The sequence below is a fragment of the Sturnira hondurensis genome, unplaced genomic scaffold (genome assembly GCF_014824575.4).
Source record: "Sturnira hondurensis isolate 20B ecotype Veracruz unplaced genomic scaffold, ASM1482457v3 Scaffold0013299, whole genome shotgun sequence".
Taxonomy (NCBI): Eukaryota; Metazoa; Chordata; class Mammalia; order Chiroptera; family Phyllostomidae; genus Sturnira; species Sturnira hondurensis.
In genome coordinates, this window is record NW_028085930.1 from 7,728,848 (window position 1) to 7,748,282 (window position 19,435).

Sequence of the window (19,435 nt, forward strand, 5' to 3'; positions counted from 1 at the left end):
GTATAGGAATATAAGTGCCAGTGCAGACTGAGATGTATTGATTAGGTGATGGAGTGTGAGGAAGTGCTCCTGGTTCTTCTGTATTTTTTCAATGAAGTAAGAAGCAATGTGATCAGCTCTAAGAGAAGAGGAGAAGGGAACGGTGCTGGTGGTTTTAAAAGTGGTTATGATGTAGTTGCCTTGGAGAATGTGAATTAATTTAACCAGGGGAGAGATGTAGGTTGGCCAGGCCACATTTGGGATTCACTTTGAAGTTTGTGATCATGCATTTGAATGTGACCTACCGAGTTTTCTTCTAGCTGCTTGGAAACAGGAATCGAGTAGACAGTTGAATTTCCCAGGATTGGGGTTCTTGATACATAGTCTGTGGTGAAAATTCAAATACAGCACAACTCTGGTTCTTTTCCTACAAAACAGGGGTCTTTCCCCGTGTACGGTGTTTCAGCTACACTGCTTGGATCCTATGTGTAGTGGATCAGAGGTGCAAATCTCACCTCCCTTCAATGACGAGGGTGCTCTTTGTTCCTTAGGGGAACAGACTGCTCTTTGGTTTGTTTTCTGGTGTGTTAATAACTCACGCCGAATCTGCATTAAACCCCACCTTCAGTATTTAATGTGTTATTTATGTGCGCTGCTTTTCCTCCAGAAATCTACACCTAAATTGGAATTTTATCAAGAACTTGGATTGCCACCAAAACAGAAAATTAAAATATTTCGCATAACAGATAATGCTGCAATTAAACCAGGTAATGTGAGGCTGGGCAAAGAGGGGGGTAAAAATACCCAAGTATGTCATTTGTTTAACGTCAGCCCTTTCAGCTAAGCTGAACCCACAATGCAAAGTCCCCGCCATGTGTTTTTAAATATAAAAATGTATCTGATTTAATCACTGAGGGCAAACAAGTCTTTCTTTTTTCAGTGAAAACAACTGTGGAGACCTCTGTTTTCCCTGACAGAGGGAGGAGCACTTTTGTTTTAATGCTCAGAGAGTTTCACATTTGGAAAAGCCTCTCAAAGTTTTAAATACATCAGCTTTTAAAATGTGAAGTTTGCTGTGTGGGGGCTGGCATTGTGTCACGTGGAGAACAGCTGCACTTCCACCGAGAGGGAGTTTGAAAAAATGTGGCCTGAAGTTAGTGCCCAACCATAGCACTTGGATGTAAAGATTATTACTTAAAAATTTCAAAGTACTTTATGTAATCCATGGAATATCAAAAAATGAGATTTGGCAATATGATTGTGTTGGTTTATGTACCGTGATTAACAGCATTGATGCCTTTAAATTTCAGAATTGCTCTCTGATCTCTTGAACTTGAGTTCTAACAAGAATGTAGTTTTGAGATTTGGTATTTTAATATCTGGACTGAATTTTTTGAAGTAAAATACAGTTGTAATAGACCTTATTACTTGGCATGACAGAGGGTCAGCCTTGGTATAAGTTAGAATTGAAAGGTATTTTTTGAAGTATAAGATTTGCAATTCAGCGGAATTAGACTAACAAGTATAAAAATGAAGTCTGCGTTAACTTTTGCTGTAGCTCAGACCGTGTGAAATTATTCTTTTGGGTGAAAAGTAGTCAAATATCAGCAATTCAAGTCAGTTAACCTCATAGAAAATTTTAGTCTCTCCTATTTTTCTTTTTTAATTTTATTTTTCAATTACAGTTTAACTCCAATATTATTTTGTATTAGTTTCAGGTGTACAACATAGTGATTAGACATACACCTTACAAAGTGGTACCCCTGATATTTCAAGTACCCACCTCGAACCATACATAGTGATCACATTATTATTGACTGTAGATGTATTTACTGTGCTGTACTGTATATGTGTATCCCCACGACTGCTTGTGACTACCAGTGTGTACTTCTTAATCCCTTCACACTTTTCCCCCAGTCCCCCAGCCCACCTCCCCTCTGCCAACCATCATTCTGTTCTCTGCAACTATGAGTCTGTTTCTGTTTTGTTTGTTTACTTTGTTCTTTAGGTTTCACATGTAAATGAGATCATTTGTTATTTGTCTTTGTCTTTGACTTATTTCACTGAGCATAGTATCCTTTGGGTCCATCCATGCTGTCACAACTTCACCTGGTTGTTCTTAATTCAAGGTCTTTTTCTCCTTACAAATCCAGTTTAGGCACTACCTTAAACTACCCTTTGGAATTCTACAGCACTTTACTTCTGTTTTTAAACAAGTGAACAAAAATTATCTTCCCATGAATCCTCTACTACATCAGCTCCAGTTTTATAAAATAATTTTAATTTAAAAAATTTAAATTTATGTATACTTGGTGTACACTGTTAGTTGTATTAGTTTCGGGTGTACAGTATAGTGATTTGCCATTTTTATACGTCCCAGTGTGATGAGCCCACTGATTCTAGGAATCGTCTGTTAACTGTGCAGCCTTATCATGGTATCATTGACTTGTCTCCCTCTTCCCCGTTTTCACCCACCTCCCCACCCGTCCCTTTGGTAACCGTCCCACCTCCCCTTGTAACCGTCCCTTTGGTCTCTATTTCTGTGAGTCTGTTTTTGTACTGTTTTGTTTTGTTTGTTCATTTGTTTCTTTTATAGATTCCACGTATAAGTGAAATCACGCAGTATTTGTTTTTCTCTACCTGACTTATTGCACTTGGCATAATACTCTGTAGATCCATCCATGTTGTCACAAATGGCAAGATTTTATTCTCTTTTATTGCATAATATTTCATTGTGTATATATACCATATATTTTTTATTCAGGCCGCTTCCATATTCTTGCTATTGTAAATAATGCTTCAGTGAACATAGGGATGCATATCTCTTTTTGAATTACTGTTTTCATTTTCTTTTGATAAATACCCAGAAGTAGAATTGCTGAGTCCTATGGTGTATCTACTTTTATTTTATTTTGTTTTTTTAAAAAATAACTGAGGATATGCTTATTGATTTTAGAAAGAGGAGAAAGGAGGGAAAGAGTGGGGGAGAGAAACATCAATGTGAGAGAGAAACATTGATCAGTTGCCTCTCATACACCCCAACTGGGGACAGAACCAGCAACCTAGGCATGTGCCCTAACTGGGAGTCAAACCCGCAACCTGTCAGTTAATGTCAGGGATGTCAAATTCATTTTTACCAGGGGCCACATCAGCCTCACAGTTGCAGCCTTCAAAGGGCCAATGTAATTTCAACTCCTTAACAGTTAAGGGGCAACTGTATGGTTATACAGTCCTAAAATTATTTCAGCCCTTTGAAGGCAACCGCGAGCCTGATATGGCCCCTGGTGAAAATAAGTTTGACACTCCTGGTTTATGGCATGATGCTCCAACCAGCTGGGCCACAGCAGCCGGGGCTAGTATATCTATTTTTAGTTTTTTGAGGGATCTTCATACCATTTTCAATAGTTGCTGCACCAATTTGCAGTCCCACCAACAGCAAGCACACAGATTTCCCTTAGCTCCACATCCTTGCCAACACTTGATATCTATTGACTTGAATAATAGCCACTCCGATTGATGTGAGGTGATATCTTAGTGTGGTTTTGGTTTACGTTTCCCTGATGATTAGGGATGTTGAGCATCTTTTCATATGTCTGTTGGCCATCTGTATGTCTTTGGAGGAATATCTTTTCATGTCCCCTTATTTGGTGATATAATGATGATTCTTCACCTAGATAATAAACTTTCTAATTAAATTTATTGGGGTGACACCAGTTAACAAAATTACACAGTTTTCAAGTCCACAATTCTACAACACATCATCAGTACACTATGTTACGTGTTCACCCCAAGTCCAGTCTCTACCCTTCACCATTACCACCCCCCCCCCCGTACCCTCAACCACCTCTCCCCATCCCCCGACAGATAATAATTCTTGAGGTCAGGGCCCATGTCTTATACTTTCGTATTTCTCACTTTACATATTGTAAGTGCCCTATACATTGTGCAGATTAACTGCCAAATTACCATATTTTTCGGACCATAAGATGCACCTAGGTGGTAAAGGAGGAAAACAGGGAAAAAATTTTGAAGCAAAAAATGCGGTACAATATTTAATAATATAAATAACATAATATTTCACCAATGTAAATGTAAACAGAACTCAACAGCAGCATTAACAACCATTATTCCTCCCAAATTAGGGAGTGGGGTGTGTCTTACCATCCGAAAAATACGCTAAATACTTCTTATAAGTGTTAATTCCAATTTATATAAATACAGTGCTGTGAAGGGTTTTGAGCTACAAGATTCCATTAAATAGTACATTTTCCAAGTGCACTTAAGGGAAGATTTTATTTACAACTAGTTTTAGAAACATTAGTATATAAAATTAGGGGTATCTATAGTAGCAGCTTTTTGCTATTCTAGATATCTGGGCCATGCTAGAATAACTATATTTTATTGGAATAATGACCAGTCTCCCAAAAATCTGATGTATATGGGCTTTATAGGGATATTATACATGTTATAATTATTATCCAGAGAATGATGGGCCTGTGTTCAAATAATTCAAGTTCTAGTTTGGATAACTTACTCCTAATGGGTAAAAAAAGATTTGATCTAGTCCCAACATTTTTTGTCATTCTGTTTTTATTTGTCTTACATGAAATAGAAAATTTACCTTACTTTAGTACATTGTTACCAAAACAACCAAGAATCATCCAACACATGTGTTCACCAGCAAGGAAACACTGTGTTGGCACGAGACTCGTCCGTTTGGGGACGCATCGCGTCGACTGCGCACCATCCGCCAGCCGCGCTCTGCTGGCTCGCTCCCACACCACGTCCCTCCTGCTGGGGCACGGTGTTCTTCAACCCTTGTAGTCAGTGAACGTGTGTTTGTTCAGTAATTTTGTTATCTTAGAGTTGGTGTTTCTGCCATGATTATAACTGCACAAGAGAATCTCCTACCATTTTTGAAATCTGTTACCTAGAATGCTTCCTGGGTGTGTTTTATGTTTAGTGATTTCTGGGCAGACAAACTTCATATTTTTTTTTGTTTGTTTTCTTTTCGTAAAGGCACTCCTCTCTACGCTGCTCACTTTCGCCCAGGACAGNTAGTCAGTGAACGTGTGTTTGTTCAGTAATTTTGTTATCTTAGAGTTGGTGTTTCTGCCATGATTATAACTGCACAAGAGAATCTCCTACCATTTTTGAAATCTGTTACCTAGAATGCTTCCTGGGTGTGTTTTATGTTTAGTGATTTCTGGGCAGACAAACTTCATATTGTTTTTTTGTTTGTTTTCTTTTCATAAAGGCACTCCTCTCTACGCTGCTCACTTTCGCCCAGGACAGTACGTGGATGTCACAGCCAAAACGTAGGTCCACGTAACAGGTTCTCTTTTTCTTTTGTTTTCCTCATGTATTGAAAAATAACAGAGCAAGTGAAAGAAGTACAGTTTTTCAAATTAGTGAACAAAGGATAAGTAACCATTATTCTCATTCATAATTCTAATCTCTAATGTTACTGACTATGCCGTGTTTTAAATTTCATAGAATTGGTTGTGTGTGAAGAATTCATGTCGGATTACAGCCTTTAAACTGAGATGTGTGTCTCATTAAATGGGGTGGAGAGAAAGGCCGCTCTGCTGGGTGGGGCGGGCCCAGCTCTGTTTGGAATACGGAAGGCTAGATCCAGCTGGGGAGTGAAGTGAGCGTGAGCAGTGCTGTGGAGTTCTTTTAAGGTTATTGTCTAGTTTAGTAATTGGTGGTTCTTCCCAGTTCTAGGGAGTAGTTGGAAACATTTTATACCCTTTGTGGTAGTGGTGGTTGTGCCCAAGTTTGCCCTTAGGTAACTAGAAATCACCTTTGTGTTAAAAGCCTACTAGGATGGGGAAGACGAGTTAGTGTTATACCTTAAGTAATATTACATCTCTTAGGTATTGTAACATTATCTCTTGGTACCAGGTAAGCGAGACTTCTTCTGTAAAAGCAAATTCTTTAGTATGCTTAAGCCAGGGTTTAATTTGATGCAAATCAACACTGAACAGAAATGCTGACTTTGAGTCGTATTACAGTGGACAGTGGTATTTTTGGCACTGTGGTCTTTTCATATTTTGCTATCAGGGGGCTTAAAATAAGCTTGGTACTGCCTAGATGATCTTCGGGAAACGTTTAGATTCTATAAAAGTAACTTTTCTAAAATTGGTTGAGGCTGCTGTACTATGGAATGGAGTAATCGAGCCCTAATAGGTTTATGTAGATTATTCAGTATAGGTTAGTAGAATCCACATGACCTAGGCTGAAGTAGACTCCAGATATCAGCTCTCGTCCATTCCTGTTTCTTGTTCTGTCAACACAGATGACAATCTCACTTCTTTATGGGCCTCAGTCTTCTTTTTGTCATTTGACAAAGCCTGCAGCCTGTGTCTGGGAACATTCAGATGAGGAACCCTTTGAGAGTGAACAGTGGTCCACAGGCGCTCTGGGATAGTGTTAAGACCGTAGCATCCGAGCCAAAACGGCTAAATTGTCAAAGGAAATCAAATGACTGTCAGCATCGGTTTCCTTAACACAGTCAGTTAGATACACCTTCGTTTCCATACTGTTACTGCCTGCTTGCAAATGCGGACCATTGCAAGCAGCTACTTGGTGCCCTTACCTTTGATGAGCTCTTTAGAAATAGAGTTCAGTGGATTGGCAGGAGAGTTGAGTCCTCTTTCTCAGAGATTATGAACCTCTCCCTACGTCTCCCTGCTCCTTGATTGCTGTGGACTTTTTCGTACTTACTTGGGCCTCTAAAATCACTGGTTGCTTGGTAACTTTGTTTATTCTGCTTTCTCTTGTCAAGAACCCAAAATATTGCTGTTGTAATGCTTTGGTTTGGTTAGTTTGGGAGATGTGTATGTTCTGAATTATATTATTTTACTTTTTTAATTTCTGAATTAATTATTACATATAATAAAATACCCCACAGTAATTCTGTAAATTAATAGCATGTGAATTCCCATGCATATTTTATAGAATATATTGGATATTCTGACAACACCTGTGAAGTCAGAGGCCTTTCTTAGCTGATACTTAGGATAGAATTTATGTCTAGCTTGGATTAGAGCCTTTTCTAATGCCTGTGTTCAGTAAATGCTTTCATTTCATGCTACTGTTGGGTTTCCTTGACTTCTTAAAAGTTATTTTTAAAACTCCAGCCTTCTCCTTGTGAGTAGAAAATGAAAGCGGGGGAAGCATGTTGGTTTTGCCCTGTGTTTTAAGATTCTGTAAAGCCGTGTGCCAGACTCAGAACCAGAAAGCTGATCTGAGCTGGGAGGATAATTAGCCCTGGGCTTTAATGTAGTTGACAGGTAACTCGGAGAAGAGAGGACCTTCACTTGAGAAGATCCTCACAGTTGTATTGGCTGCAGTACAATATTCCCTTTGACTTTCACTGTGTAACTGTTGGGAGGAGGGTTATCCCACATATGTGTACACTGCACTCTGGTGTGCATACCTTTACACACATGTGTGGTATTACCTGGGATCAGAATGAAATGGATTTTACTTGACCTTTTGCTGAGTGTTTGGTAAACCAAAAACCAAATAATCTTTTTGGCCAACCTGTGCCTTGTCCTCCATTTCCAACCCCTATTTTAAAATTTTGAAACTTCTGGGCTCCATCTTCATGATAATGAACCCTGTTACGGTTGAAGAAACTAGGGGGGGAAATGTGCAGTGACATGGTTAGGTCAGGTGATGAAGGACATGGATTTACAGACTGGAGCGTTGGTTCTCACACTTGAGTGGGCCCTGGAATCTCCAGGGGGGCTCATTAAATACAGATGGCAGATAGGACCCCCCACCCCCATTTTCTGATCCAGCAGATCTGGGGTAGTATCTGAGAGTTTGCATTTCTAACAAGTCCCCAGGTTGTGTGGATGTAGGGGTCCAGGGAGCACACTTTGCAAACCACTGGCCTGGAGACTAGCTGAGAGCTCACCACTTCTCACCCCAGCCCAGAATCCTAGTACCGTCTTTTCCTTAATGCTACTCGAATTATAACATAGAAACATCTGTTTTAAAGCAAATAAATTTAATCAGTCCGGTTTCAAATAGCATTGTCAATAAAACTTGGCCTGTTTATTATTCACATTTTAGTTAGCATGAAATAGAAAACTGGTCTCTTTAGTAATTGGTTTCATTATCTCCCTTCCATTAGAAAAGAGAAAAACCTCAAATTAATCTTTAATTGAATTCTTCATTACTCTCGTGTTATAATAATTATATTTAATTGTAAAACTTAACGCTTGCTTTGAGTATTTCAATTTTAATTGCTGGATTAAACATACTTTAGAAATAACTAAGTAATAAAATTTAAAACAAAAAAAATACTGCCTAATTTAAGGAAATAATGTAAATAGAATCCATCTACTTCAAGAATGAAATTGCCTGCAACTTTTATTTTTATTTTATTCTTTTACATTTTGTGTATTTATTTTCAGAGAGAGGTGAAGGAGGGGAGAAAGGGAGAGAAACATCTATCTGTCGCCTCCCACACGCCCCCAACTGGGGACCTGGCCCACAACCCAGGCATGTTCCCTGACCAGGAATTGTACCAGTGACCTTTTGGTTTGCAGGATGAGCCAGACCAGTCAGGGTGAGACATTTTAAAGTGACCAGTGACCAACAGTAGAAGCTTCTTTTTGAAGACTTCCTTACAATTTTTAAATGTTACTCAATAATTACATTGGGAAATCTGCTTATATTGAAAGACACATTGTATTTACCTGTGCTGAATTTGGGTATAATTCTCCATATATATAAGTAAATATACTGGTATTACTGTGAGGTATAAGGTGAATATATAGTTACCAGAGTTTATTTTAGTTTTTACTTTTATACCAGAAAGTTTTTTTACCTAAAGGGTCTGAGAATACAAATTTAATTTAGGTTATCTGGGAAAGTTTTTTTTCATCTAATATATATGTAACTATTCTAGCAGAATAATTTTTCATAATTTTATTACGCTATTAATAGATAAAAAAGCTTAGTCTTTGAAATACGGCAGTTTTATGTTATTCGTCCAAAATGAAACTTTAAGACTAGCATATAGAATGACATGTTCCCCACACCGTCACCGTCAACACGCCCTCCCTAGGACCCCTGTGAGGTTTATGTCCTTATTCCAGAATGGAGATGGTGTTCCAGTGCAGCTTCTGGTAGGTGGGGGACTGGGGTCTGACGTTTTCTCCTTTATCCTCTCTCAGTAGTGAGGAGGAAACCGACTCTTGATTCTGTCTTCAGCACAGTCTGTTTAGCCTACTGTTTTCTGTTGAATCCTAGAGGTGCTTATTATAATTTGTAGGGTGTTTTTTTTTTTTTAATGAAAGAAATCAGGAAAGAATGAAACCAAGAGTAAGCAAAAAGAAAACTGTAAAAATGCATTCTGCATTGTTTAAGGGGAAATGTTAGGTCTCTGTCTCAAAGGACTTGAAGGACACAAATGGTGATGAATTGTATCTGTAACAGTGGCCAAGGGGACACTGCCCTACCAGGTGTCATACTGAGTTTTGAATTCACGACAGAGACATACCTAAAGAGATTTTTTTCCTGGTTTTCTGGAATGAATAAATGGATTAACTTAATTAATTAATTAATTAATTTAGGTTTTTGAAGCCCAGATTGAACTCAGAAAACATGTCATTCAGCTACTTAAAAGATTTTTTTTTTTCTGAATAAAGAATAACCTAGAAATTTTATCTACATGTCTGGGCTGATTAAAACAACCCATGTTTTTACACATGATCTTATTATTCTAATAGCAATTTCTGGCAGTATCTTATTACTTTAAAATCATCAGTATCCTGCCCTGACCAGTGTGGCTCAGTTGATTGGGCGTCGTCCTGCAAACCCAGCGATCCCTGGTTCAGTCCTGGTTGGGGCACGAGCCTGGGTTGTGGGTTCAGTCCTCCGTTGAGGTGTATGTGAGAGGCAACCAATTAATGTTTCTCTCTCACACACATGGATGTTTCTGCATCTCTTTTTCTCCTACACTTCCCCTCTCTCTAAGAATAAATAAATAAAATCTGAATGGTAATAATAATAATAAAATTGTCAATGTCCTTTAAATTCTCATTGCCCTTTAGCCTCCCAACAGGAAAGTGGGCATTTGCCTTGGTAACGTTGTCCCTGGTAGGAGAATGAAAGGCGGGATTGGGATTGGGTGGCTGGGGGAGCGCCTGCACATGCTCTACGATCCACTTCGTTTGGGCTCTTTCATTAAGGTTTGAAAATGTGTACAGAAATGCTATTGCTCGTCAGAGTCTTCCTTCGGGTGTAATTCTTGCCCACTCCTGCACGTTTTCAATTTCATTTCATATTTAGTAGGTTACATTATTTACTTAGTTATTCAAAGCAGTAAAATTTTAAGCACATTAGTAAAACAGTTTTCAAAATGAGTGATTAAACCATGGAGGGCAACATGTCTGTTAAAAAAATCATTCCTATTTAATTAGTGAAAGTGAGTGCTTGTTCCAAGATAGAGGCTAGCGTTTGGAGAGTCGTGTTTTAGTGTTATATTTTATTGTTTTGTTGCTTTAAGTTTTTTTTATAGTAGGCATCTATAATTGCCCTACTTTTAACTCTCAAAGAAGCAATTTTTGTAACTGGAAGTCAGTAAAATTAAGGCCTAGCAGGGAAAATCCAGGGAGTGATCAAAAGCTTGGGCTCTGCTTCTCTAGCTCTGTGGCCTAGACAGCTTTCTTAACCTCTCTGTCACCTCTTTAACGTGAGAACAAGTACAGCACCTACTTCATAGTCATGCTGCAAAGACTGCATGAGGTAATAAACAGAAAGCCCTAAGCTCAAGGCTTGTCACATAATAAATGTTCAGGAGTATTGGCTACTCTCACTGTTACCAACATTACTACTTTTTAATTTGTTTCAGATTTTAATTTATATTTTCTTCAGTAGGAAATATCTTTTTTTAAAGAAGATTTTATTTATTTACTTTTAGAGATGGGGAAGGGAGAAAGAAAGAGAGGGAGAGAAACATCAATGTGCAAGAGAAACAGCTATTGGTTGCCTTTCTCATGCCCCCAACCAGGGACATGGCCCACAACCCCGGCATGTGCGATCACTGGGAATGGAAAAGGTGACTTTTTGGTTTGCAGGACCAGGCCCAACCCACTGAGCTATACCAGTCAGGGTGGAAATATCTTTTTCAATGATTAAAAATATTGAGTCATTAGGAATTCAGTTGTGGCATTTCTATTTTTTATTTGTATTGTTGGATACTATTGCAGACGTCCCCATTTTCTTTCCCTTTGTCCCCTCCTCCCAGCCCCTGCTCCCCATTCCCTCTGGCTGTCACCGCACTGTTGTCTGTGTCCATGGATTATACATATATGTTCTTTGGCTAATCCCATCACCAGTACATTGAGTTCTTGCCATCTTACTGTAGACTGTCTTTTATATACCCGTACAAGGCACTCTAGGTAATTTTAAGATTACACATCATTTGCTATATCTAAAATTTACAGAATAATGACAATGCCCTTGAAATAGCTTCCTGCCTCTCTGATTTGCTGGACAGTTTTATACCTTTGCTGTAATCCATTCCTCAAGAGGCAGTATGACCTGGGCTGAAAGTATCACTGGATGCTTTCATTTACCAGGGATTTGACCTTGGGCAAGTAGCTTAGCTTCTCTGGATGTAGATTTTATGATCTTTAACTTAAGGGTGTGGGACTAAATGGTTTCTAAAGTTCCTTTCAACTGTAAAAATCTCTTTCCAAAGAATAATCCCTCAGTTTTCCAAGAGGCATAACTCATTCTTACCTGTATTAATGAAAGGACAATGCATAACAACAGATTCACAGCAATGGCAATGTGGTTTTCTTATTGAAGAAAAGATATGGCCGAAGACCTTCAGAAAACTTAAAATCCTGTCATAACATTGCAGAATTGGGTATGTGAGTTTTCCTTTTTAGAAAGGAGTAACGGTTTTCAGGAACATGTGTAAAGGACACATGGACAAAACCAAATGGGTAGGATCAAGGGTGGGAAGTGGGGATAGCTGGATGTGGGGGCGTGGTGGAGGGGAAATGGAGACAACTGTACTTGAACAACAGTAAAAAAAAATGTGGGGAAAAAGACGAACAAACAAACAAAAGAGCATACTGAACTCAGGGCAGCAAAGGTGGTGTCTGGGGTTTATTTAGGACAGCCAGGACATGGCTCCCTTTCATAGAGGACTCGGAGAAGTCACCAAGCATTCAGCTCCCTTAGTATTGAGTGAGCCAGATTTGATGCCAAAAGGCTATAAGCAGGGCACTTCTAGCAGCTCCTTGTTGATGAGAATGTTCCGAGATGTCGGTGGGAGTTGTATGGATTTTAGTCAGAAACAGAATACCTGCATTTCAGGTCCCGCTGTCCCGAACGCACTTACAGAGCAACAGCGCTACAGGTATCCCGTACAGGCGGCTGTGCACTGCGTGTGCTGGATCACCGAGCGGTTGGAAAAGCCCACCCTGGCTTAGTCGTGGGCTCAGCAGCTGTACATCACCGATCAGGGTTTAGATGGCAACACTGAATTGGGTAAAAGCTGACCCCCAGAGTTTACAGAAGGCCTCAGTGGAGGTGCTTTATCCTTAAAACATGTGGAGGGGACAATAGGTGGGAAATATCTGGGTGCATTTGTTGAAATGAAGAGGAGCTATAATTAAAGATTAAAATGTTTATGCCATGTTAGTTTATCACAAATTAAAAGTGAAACCTGATGGAGATAATGAATAGCTAAGAGGGCCTTCTATATACATGTATTTTTCCTTACTGAAATTTTTTATTATTAAAAGTTTCTTGAATAGTTTGAAGCTAGAACATAACAGTGGTGTTAAGGTACATGCTACAGGCCATTATTTAGGTTTTTGGTTTGGACATTATACTTTTATATTCAGTAGTATTTTTTCATAATTAAAGATTTCATCTTACTCCAGTCTGTTCTCAGTGGTTCAGTTTTATGAAGCCCAGTCTGGATTTTGACTAGGAACTGACACGAGATTCCATTCCCCTGTGTTCCAATGGAGTGTTTAACCAGAGAAGCTGGTGTTAACCTTCCCACCCCCACCTTCATTTTTATTTATTAAATATAAAAATGTAGCCGGATCTTGGGGTATTTTTAGAGAAGTCAAAAGTCTTCTCTTCTATTTAGTACTCAGGTATGGGCTTTCTGAGAGATTGTGTACAAGTCACTTAAAATTTTTACAACATAAGTCAGCTGAAGAGAGAAAGTTCAGTCTTAATTTGGAAATGTTTTGGATTGAAAAACCTATTTACAGTATGGATTTTGATTTTTTAATAAAGAGATCGAATACTTTGCAGCTGATGCAAAATTTGGTAACACCTTGAGTTCTTTTCTGGCTGACAGTGGAAGGACATTGCGGGGGCAGGGCGTCCGAGGCTGGGGGAGCAGAGGCGCATTCAGGGGTCACGGAGTGCTCTGCTGTGACTGGGTCTGCAGTGGGCAGCGTTTGAGAAGGCAGCTGGGCCCAGGTACCAAAGGCCGCACGTGGCCCAAGCCAAAGAAATTGCTAGAGAGGATTTAAAGTTGTTTGTTTAGTTTGTTTGCTTGTTTTTGTCATTGCTGTTTGTTTTTTTAGAGCAAGAAACAGCTTGTGTGAAAAGCTGATCATAGGAATTTCACACTAGTGGTCATGGAGGAGGGTGTGTTGATGGAGAGGGAGAAGTTCAGTTTCTCTTTCTGAAACACCGATTGAATGGCTGAGGTCCTTCTGGTTACATGTGGTCTGCACATCTGCAGAATGGCATGTTAGCAGAATTCTTGCCAGAGGGCAAAGTTTGTGGAACTCCAGCTTCAGGGGTCAGCAGACTTTTTCTCAAAAGGCCAGATAGTAAATACTATAGGTTCATGAACATTGTGGTCTTTGTTGCAACTACTCAGCTCTGTATTTCTAGCTCTAAAGCAACTATAGGCAGTAAGTACAAAAATGTGCGTGACTGTGTTACAATAAAAATTGTATTTACAAACATAAGTGGCCAGTATAGGCCATAGTTTGCCAAGCCCTGGTTCAAATTATAGTGAGAAGAGGGTCAGAGGCAGGACTCTGAGATCATCTGTTCATGTAGCTGTACGGGGAAAGGGACTCCCCAAAGAGCATCGGGGAAGCAGGCAAACAGAGAGAGAATGATGATTGGGGGATTGGGGAGAAGGTGGTAGGAAGGAGTAATAGAGGACAATTCTTCTATTTTAAAAGGAGCCATAGGAAATTGAACACTGGATATTTGATATTAAGGAATGACTAATTTTTTTAGATGGTGATAATGGTAATGTGTTTTTGTTCTTAAAAAGGATCCTTATCCTTTAGAGATTCATATTGAAATATTTATCAATGGAATGATATGATAAATGGAAGTTATTTTAAAATAACCCACTGGAGTTATAAGAGAGGGAAATAGATGAAACAAAATGGTCTTTGAGTTGAAAATTCTTTGACCCTGGGTGATGGGTACATAGGGATTCATTGTACTAGTCTTTCTGCTTTTCTTTTTAAGTTTTTTAAAAATATATTATTTATTTATTTTTAGAGAGAGGGAGAGGGAGAGAAACATCAGTGTGTGGTTGCCTCTCATGCGCACCTGGCCTACAAGACAGGCATGTGCCCTGATTGGGAATCGAACCAGCGACCCTTTGGTTTGCAGCCTGGCACTCAATCCACTGAGCCACACCAGCCAGGGCTCTGCTTTTGAATATGTTTTAAAACTTCCATAATAAAAAGTTATTTTAATAAAAGGCTTTGGATTTGGCAATTAAGAGGTTTACTTCAGAGTCCGTTCCAGAGACAGTTGGAGAGAAAAATTAATTGCAGGTGATAGATGAGAGGGAGAAGCAGTTTGCTTCCTGAGAAAGAGGAGAAAGTGGAGTGACTACAAAGGAGAGAGAAGGTAGAGGCAGCCAGTGGCAAGGGAGACTCAGTGATGAGAATTGTGGGGGAAGTTCTCAGAGGGCCCAGAGTGGAAGGATTTGAGAGCATTCCTCACCTCATGGTCATTTTGGTTTATCCCCAAGTACAGCTGTATCCTGAGCCATGAAGTCAAAGGTACTTTCCCACAAAGTGGGGAAATAGTGATGGGTTTGTATAAACCCTGTGTGTCTGCTGGTAGACATTTGGGCATCTGTCACAATATGGCAAGGGAATGAATTTCACATGACAGTAATCTCTAGAGATTTGTAGAATGCAGTTGAAAACATTAAATTATGCATTCTCTTCTGCAAGATTCTACAGTCATACCTTTAAGTCCCTCCTCTCGTTTTAACACCATCTGCTTAAACTTGTATGAAAGGCATGCCTGTCACACAACATTTGGAAACTACAGGGCAAAATTAAGAAAACCAATCAAGTTTTTTCCTAAGACACAGCTAGTGCCAGTAACGGAATTACTCTAAGTCCTCTAGGTTGGGCACCAGAATCACTACACCGTGCCTTCCCTTCTTGCATTTAAAGTATATTGAGGAAACAGGCCAAGAAACAGGGCAGTAAAGTCTCCTAAATTTAAATAGTCTTTCTGAGTTTTTTCATGAATTCTCTAACAAGTATAAATACTCTAAATAAAACACCTTTTTGTTTCTCTCACTTTCAGATGTTTCACTAAATGTAGAACTTTAAACATAGTGTTCTTTCTAATTCGAATTTTCCTTGATTTGATTTTTTCTGCTGTCATTAACTAAAACCTGCATTAGGAAGGGGGCAAAGCGTGTGTGCTGTGTGTTGGGCATCGTTCTAGTGAAACGAACCTGTGAGAACCGTATATTTGGAGTGTGCGTGGGTAAGCTAAGGATAGATTAGTTCACTTCTTTTGTTTTGTTCTCAAGTTGGATGACAACTGAGAGAAGCAACAGAACAGATACCTGTACCACCCGTGGATCAACAGGCGCACTCTCTTCTCCATCACTTCGTCTGAATTAAGCCAATAATTAGTCATGTCATTTGTGTTTTGTCCTTTTGTTTAAAAGTTATTTATTGAAGACTTTCCCATTGCACACAGTATAGCAACGTGATGTACTCTAGGGCTAGATGCAAAAGCAGTCTGTAATTAGCTGACAGATAATTAGCACTTTCAGGATACCATTTTCATCTTATAATCATTTACTCTTGAAATGAGCTAAGTTGTCTTCTGTAATTTACCTGGCATGTGTGTTATTGGGGTGCAGTCATGCTCTCTTTTTACACAAGAGATGAATCAGTCAGAACACTCAGAAGGTACCAGTAGACTTTCTACCAAGAATAGCCAGTGTCAGAATGTGGTATTTTTCAAACATCTTCATTTTAGACTGAGTGTTGCTAGTCCCCTCCCCTTTTTATTTAAAGTGTTATTTGCCAAGCAGTATCATAGGTTCAAATGACCAGATATCGCCTTTTTATTTTTCAAGTATGTTCTAAACTCCTGTGTTAAGTGGAAATATTTGTTAAGTTTCTAAAGCAAAATTTTAGTAAAATATATGATTGTCATACTTTTTCTTCTTAAATGTTAATCTTGCAATTTTTTCTTTAATATATATGTTAAACTTTCATTTTAGCTCTTGTCTCAAAAATAAGCATTATTTTGAGTTTTTGAGGCAAAAATTATGTGCATATAAGTAATCTGTCCAGTTGATTAATAAAAAGAAAGTGGTGTAAACTACATCTAAATTATTCATATACAAATAACTTTTGACTTGTGATTTGATCATGTTCAGCTGTTAGGTTCTGTACATCATTCAGACTGTGTTTACGTTGAATTCTTGATTTATCTAAAACAAACTATTATACCTGTATGCTTACTTAGTCCACTACTCTCTGATAATTCTTTGTTAAGTACACAGCACAGTCCTTGTAGAAATAAGATGCTTTTCATAATCTTTTGCTTTTGGTCTTTTTTTGTGAATGGCCTGAACTGTTCACTGTGTATTTAATAATAGCGTGCTTTGGTAGGGGGTTAGGAAACACAACATAAAATATATGTTGACGTCTTAACTAGTGAAAGTTGAAAAAAGTGTTCATCTTGAGACTCTATAAAAGTATGTCCAGTATAGCTTGCAATTTATTGTATCCTTTTCACTGTATCGTTTGCAGTGATACCTTTGACAATCAGACAGGCTTGATAATGCTTCGACTCTTAGTATTGTTCACTTCCTATCTCCATGACAGAATGTTTTTCTATTTAGGAGACTTTGAAAGTACAATGGTTTTGTGTAAAAAATGAAGTATTACATTTCAAGAAATTATTGCTCTCCGATTTTATTTTAATTTTAATTTATTTATTTTTATTAAGAGGGGAAGGGAAGGAGAAAGAGTGGGAGAGAAACATCAATGTTTGGTTGCCTCTCATGTGTCCCCTAGTCGGAACCTGGCCTGCAACCCGGGCATGTGCCCTGACTGGGAATTAAACTGGGGACCCTTTGCTTCACAGGCCTGTGCTCAATCCACTGAGCTACACCAGCCAGAGCTGATTATTTTTTCATTAGCTTCCTCTTCAACCCTTGAAACTGATATCTATCTGGTATCTTCTGATAGTGAACCATTCAGTAGTTGGGGCATTATTAATTTATTTAGTGTTCTTTTGGGTTAGTCTTCTATTGCTGCCCAGCACATTACCCAACCAGGGGTGTCCAACCCATGGGTTGCACGCAGCCCAGGATGGCTATGAATGCGGCCTAACATCAAATTGTAAATTTACCTAAAACTTTGATTTTTTTGCTCATCAGTTTTCATTAATGTTTGTGTATTTAATGTGTGGCCCAAAGCAACGCCCCTTCTTCCAATGTGGCCCAGAGATGCAAAAAAGTTGGGCACATCAAACCATAACAGCTTAAAGCAACAAGTATCTATTATCTCACAGTTTCTGTGGGCAGGAATCCCAGGGAAATGAGCAGAGTTCCTCTGGCTGAGAGTATCTCACAGGCTGCAACCACAGCATCAGTTGAGGCTGCAGTTATCTCCAGGTTCGACGTGAGAGAGTTGCCTCCAAGCTTACTCACACGGCTCTGCCAAGCCTTGGATCCACACTTGTTGGCTGGAGACATCCTTGCCTCTTGACTGTCTGTGGAATAGCTTGCAATATGGCAGTTGGCTTCAAAGCCAGTCAAGAAAGAGCTGGCATCTCGCCCTGGCTGGTGTAGCTCAGTGGATTGAGCACTGGCCTGCCAACCAAAGCATTGATTGTTCGATTCCCAGTCAGGGCACATGCCTGGGTTGCAGACCAGGTCCCCAGAATGGAATGCAACCACACATTGATGTTTCTCTCCCTCTCTTTCTCCTTCCCTTCTCCTCTCTAAAAATAAACGAATAAGAAAGGGATGGCATCTCATCACTTTCACCATAGTTTATTCCTTAGAAGTGAGTTGCTAGGTCCATCCAGACTCAAAAGGAGGCAATTACATAGGGCATGGGTACTGCTCCTCGTGTAGGAGTAGTGTGGGGATCCCTAGGATAGGGGTCTTAATGGTTGCCTGCCGTATCTCTTGGGAGTACTTTGGAACTCATGGAGGTTTACCACTCTTCCCGTGTTGCTTCGTAGGTTATGGTGCTAAAACTCCCTGCTCAGATTGAACTCCCTTCACTTAGCTTGCTCTTGTCTCACAGTCTTGAATTAATCACTTGTAGCTGCTCTCCAATACATTTTGGTATTTTTGTGGGAGGGGGTGCAAACCAGGTCAGAGATAAAGGAATGTTCATTCACGGATAAGGGGCTTTGTTAAAACTCTAAGGTACTGTATCAGAAAGTGTATGGTTGGAAATATTTTATGCTCTCTTCATCATGTAGATTCTAATGTTTCCCTTGTTCAGTATCGGTAAAGGTTTTCAAGGTGTCATGAAACGATGGGGGTTTAAAGGCCAGCCTGCTACTCACGGTCAAACGAAAACTCACAGGAGACCTGGAGCTATTTCAACTGGTGTAAGTACAACTTAGCATGCTCTTCGTCAAGCTAAATGTTCAACCTCTGTGTGTATAGGCTTTAGTCTGTGCTTGGGATCAAGTCACGTGATGTTAATCTGACTCAGGGTGGGTGCTGGTACTTGTCACACTTTTTTGAGTCCTGGCCTTACTTACTTTCCAGAGGCCAACTTGAATTATTTAGTTACACCCTACATATCTACAGTCAGTACTGTTAATGTTTTTCTGCCTGCTTTCTCATCCCCATCTCTGACTCCTATGCTGTACTCTGAAGCCAGCTGCAAGGAATCGGGGATTAGAACGCCCTTTCATCTGGCCCCACTGGTTCCTTCACAGATTCTTTCCCCTTAAAAGACAGTTGGGAGAGATCATCAAGGACTGTACAGTGGTGCAAGAGAAAAGTGGTAGAGAAGAGATAGAGAAATAGCCCATAAGCACATAGGAAATGGGGAAGGACTTTTGTATTGCTAATTCAGTTCTGCTTTTCCAGAGATGTAGCAAAAAGTACCAGGGTAGGGGCTGGGGGTGTTCTTCGGAGCATCAGAGTAATGCAAGTTTATTCTCTAAAGCTCGA

The 19,435-nt window shown here is 39.4% G+C and overlaps 1 protein-coding gene across 1 annotated transcript in view; it reads left to right on the forward strand.

Moving 5' to 3' along the window:
- Nucleotides 1-19,435, forward strand: part of MRPL3 (mitochondrial ribosomal protein L3) — a 40,543-nt gene that overhangs the window by 11,353 nt on the left and 9,755 nt on the right. The window contains exons 5-7 of the mRNA XM_037061287.1: nucleotides 647-746; nucleotides 5,237-5,297; nucleotides 18,753-18,861. Of these exons, the coding sequence (XP_036917182.1) occupies nucleotides 647-746; nucleotides 5,237-5,297; nucleotides 18,753-18,861 (270 nt within the window). The remainder of the gene's footprint in view (nucleotides 1-646; nucleotides 747-5,236; nucleotides 5,298-18,752; nucleotides 18,862-19,435) is intronic.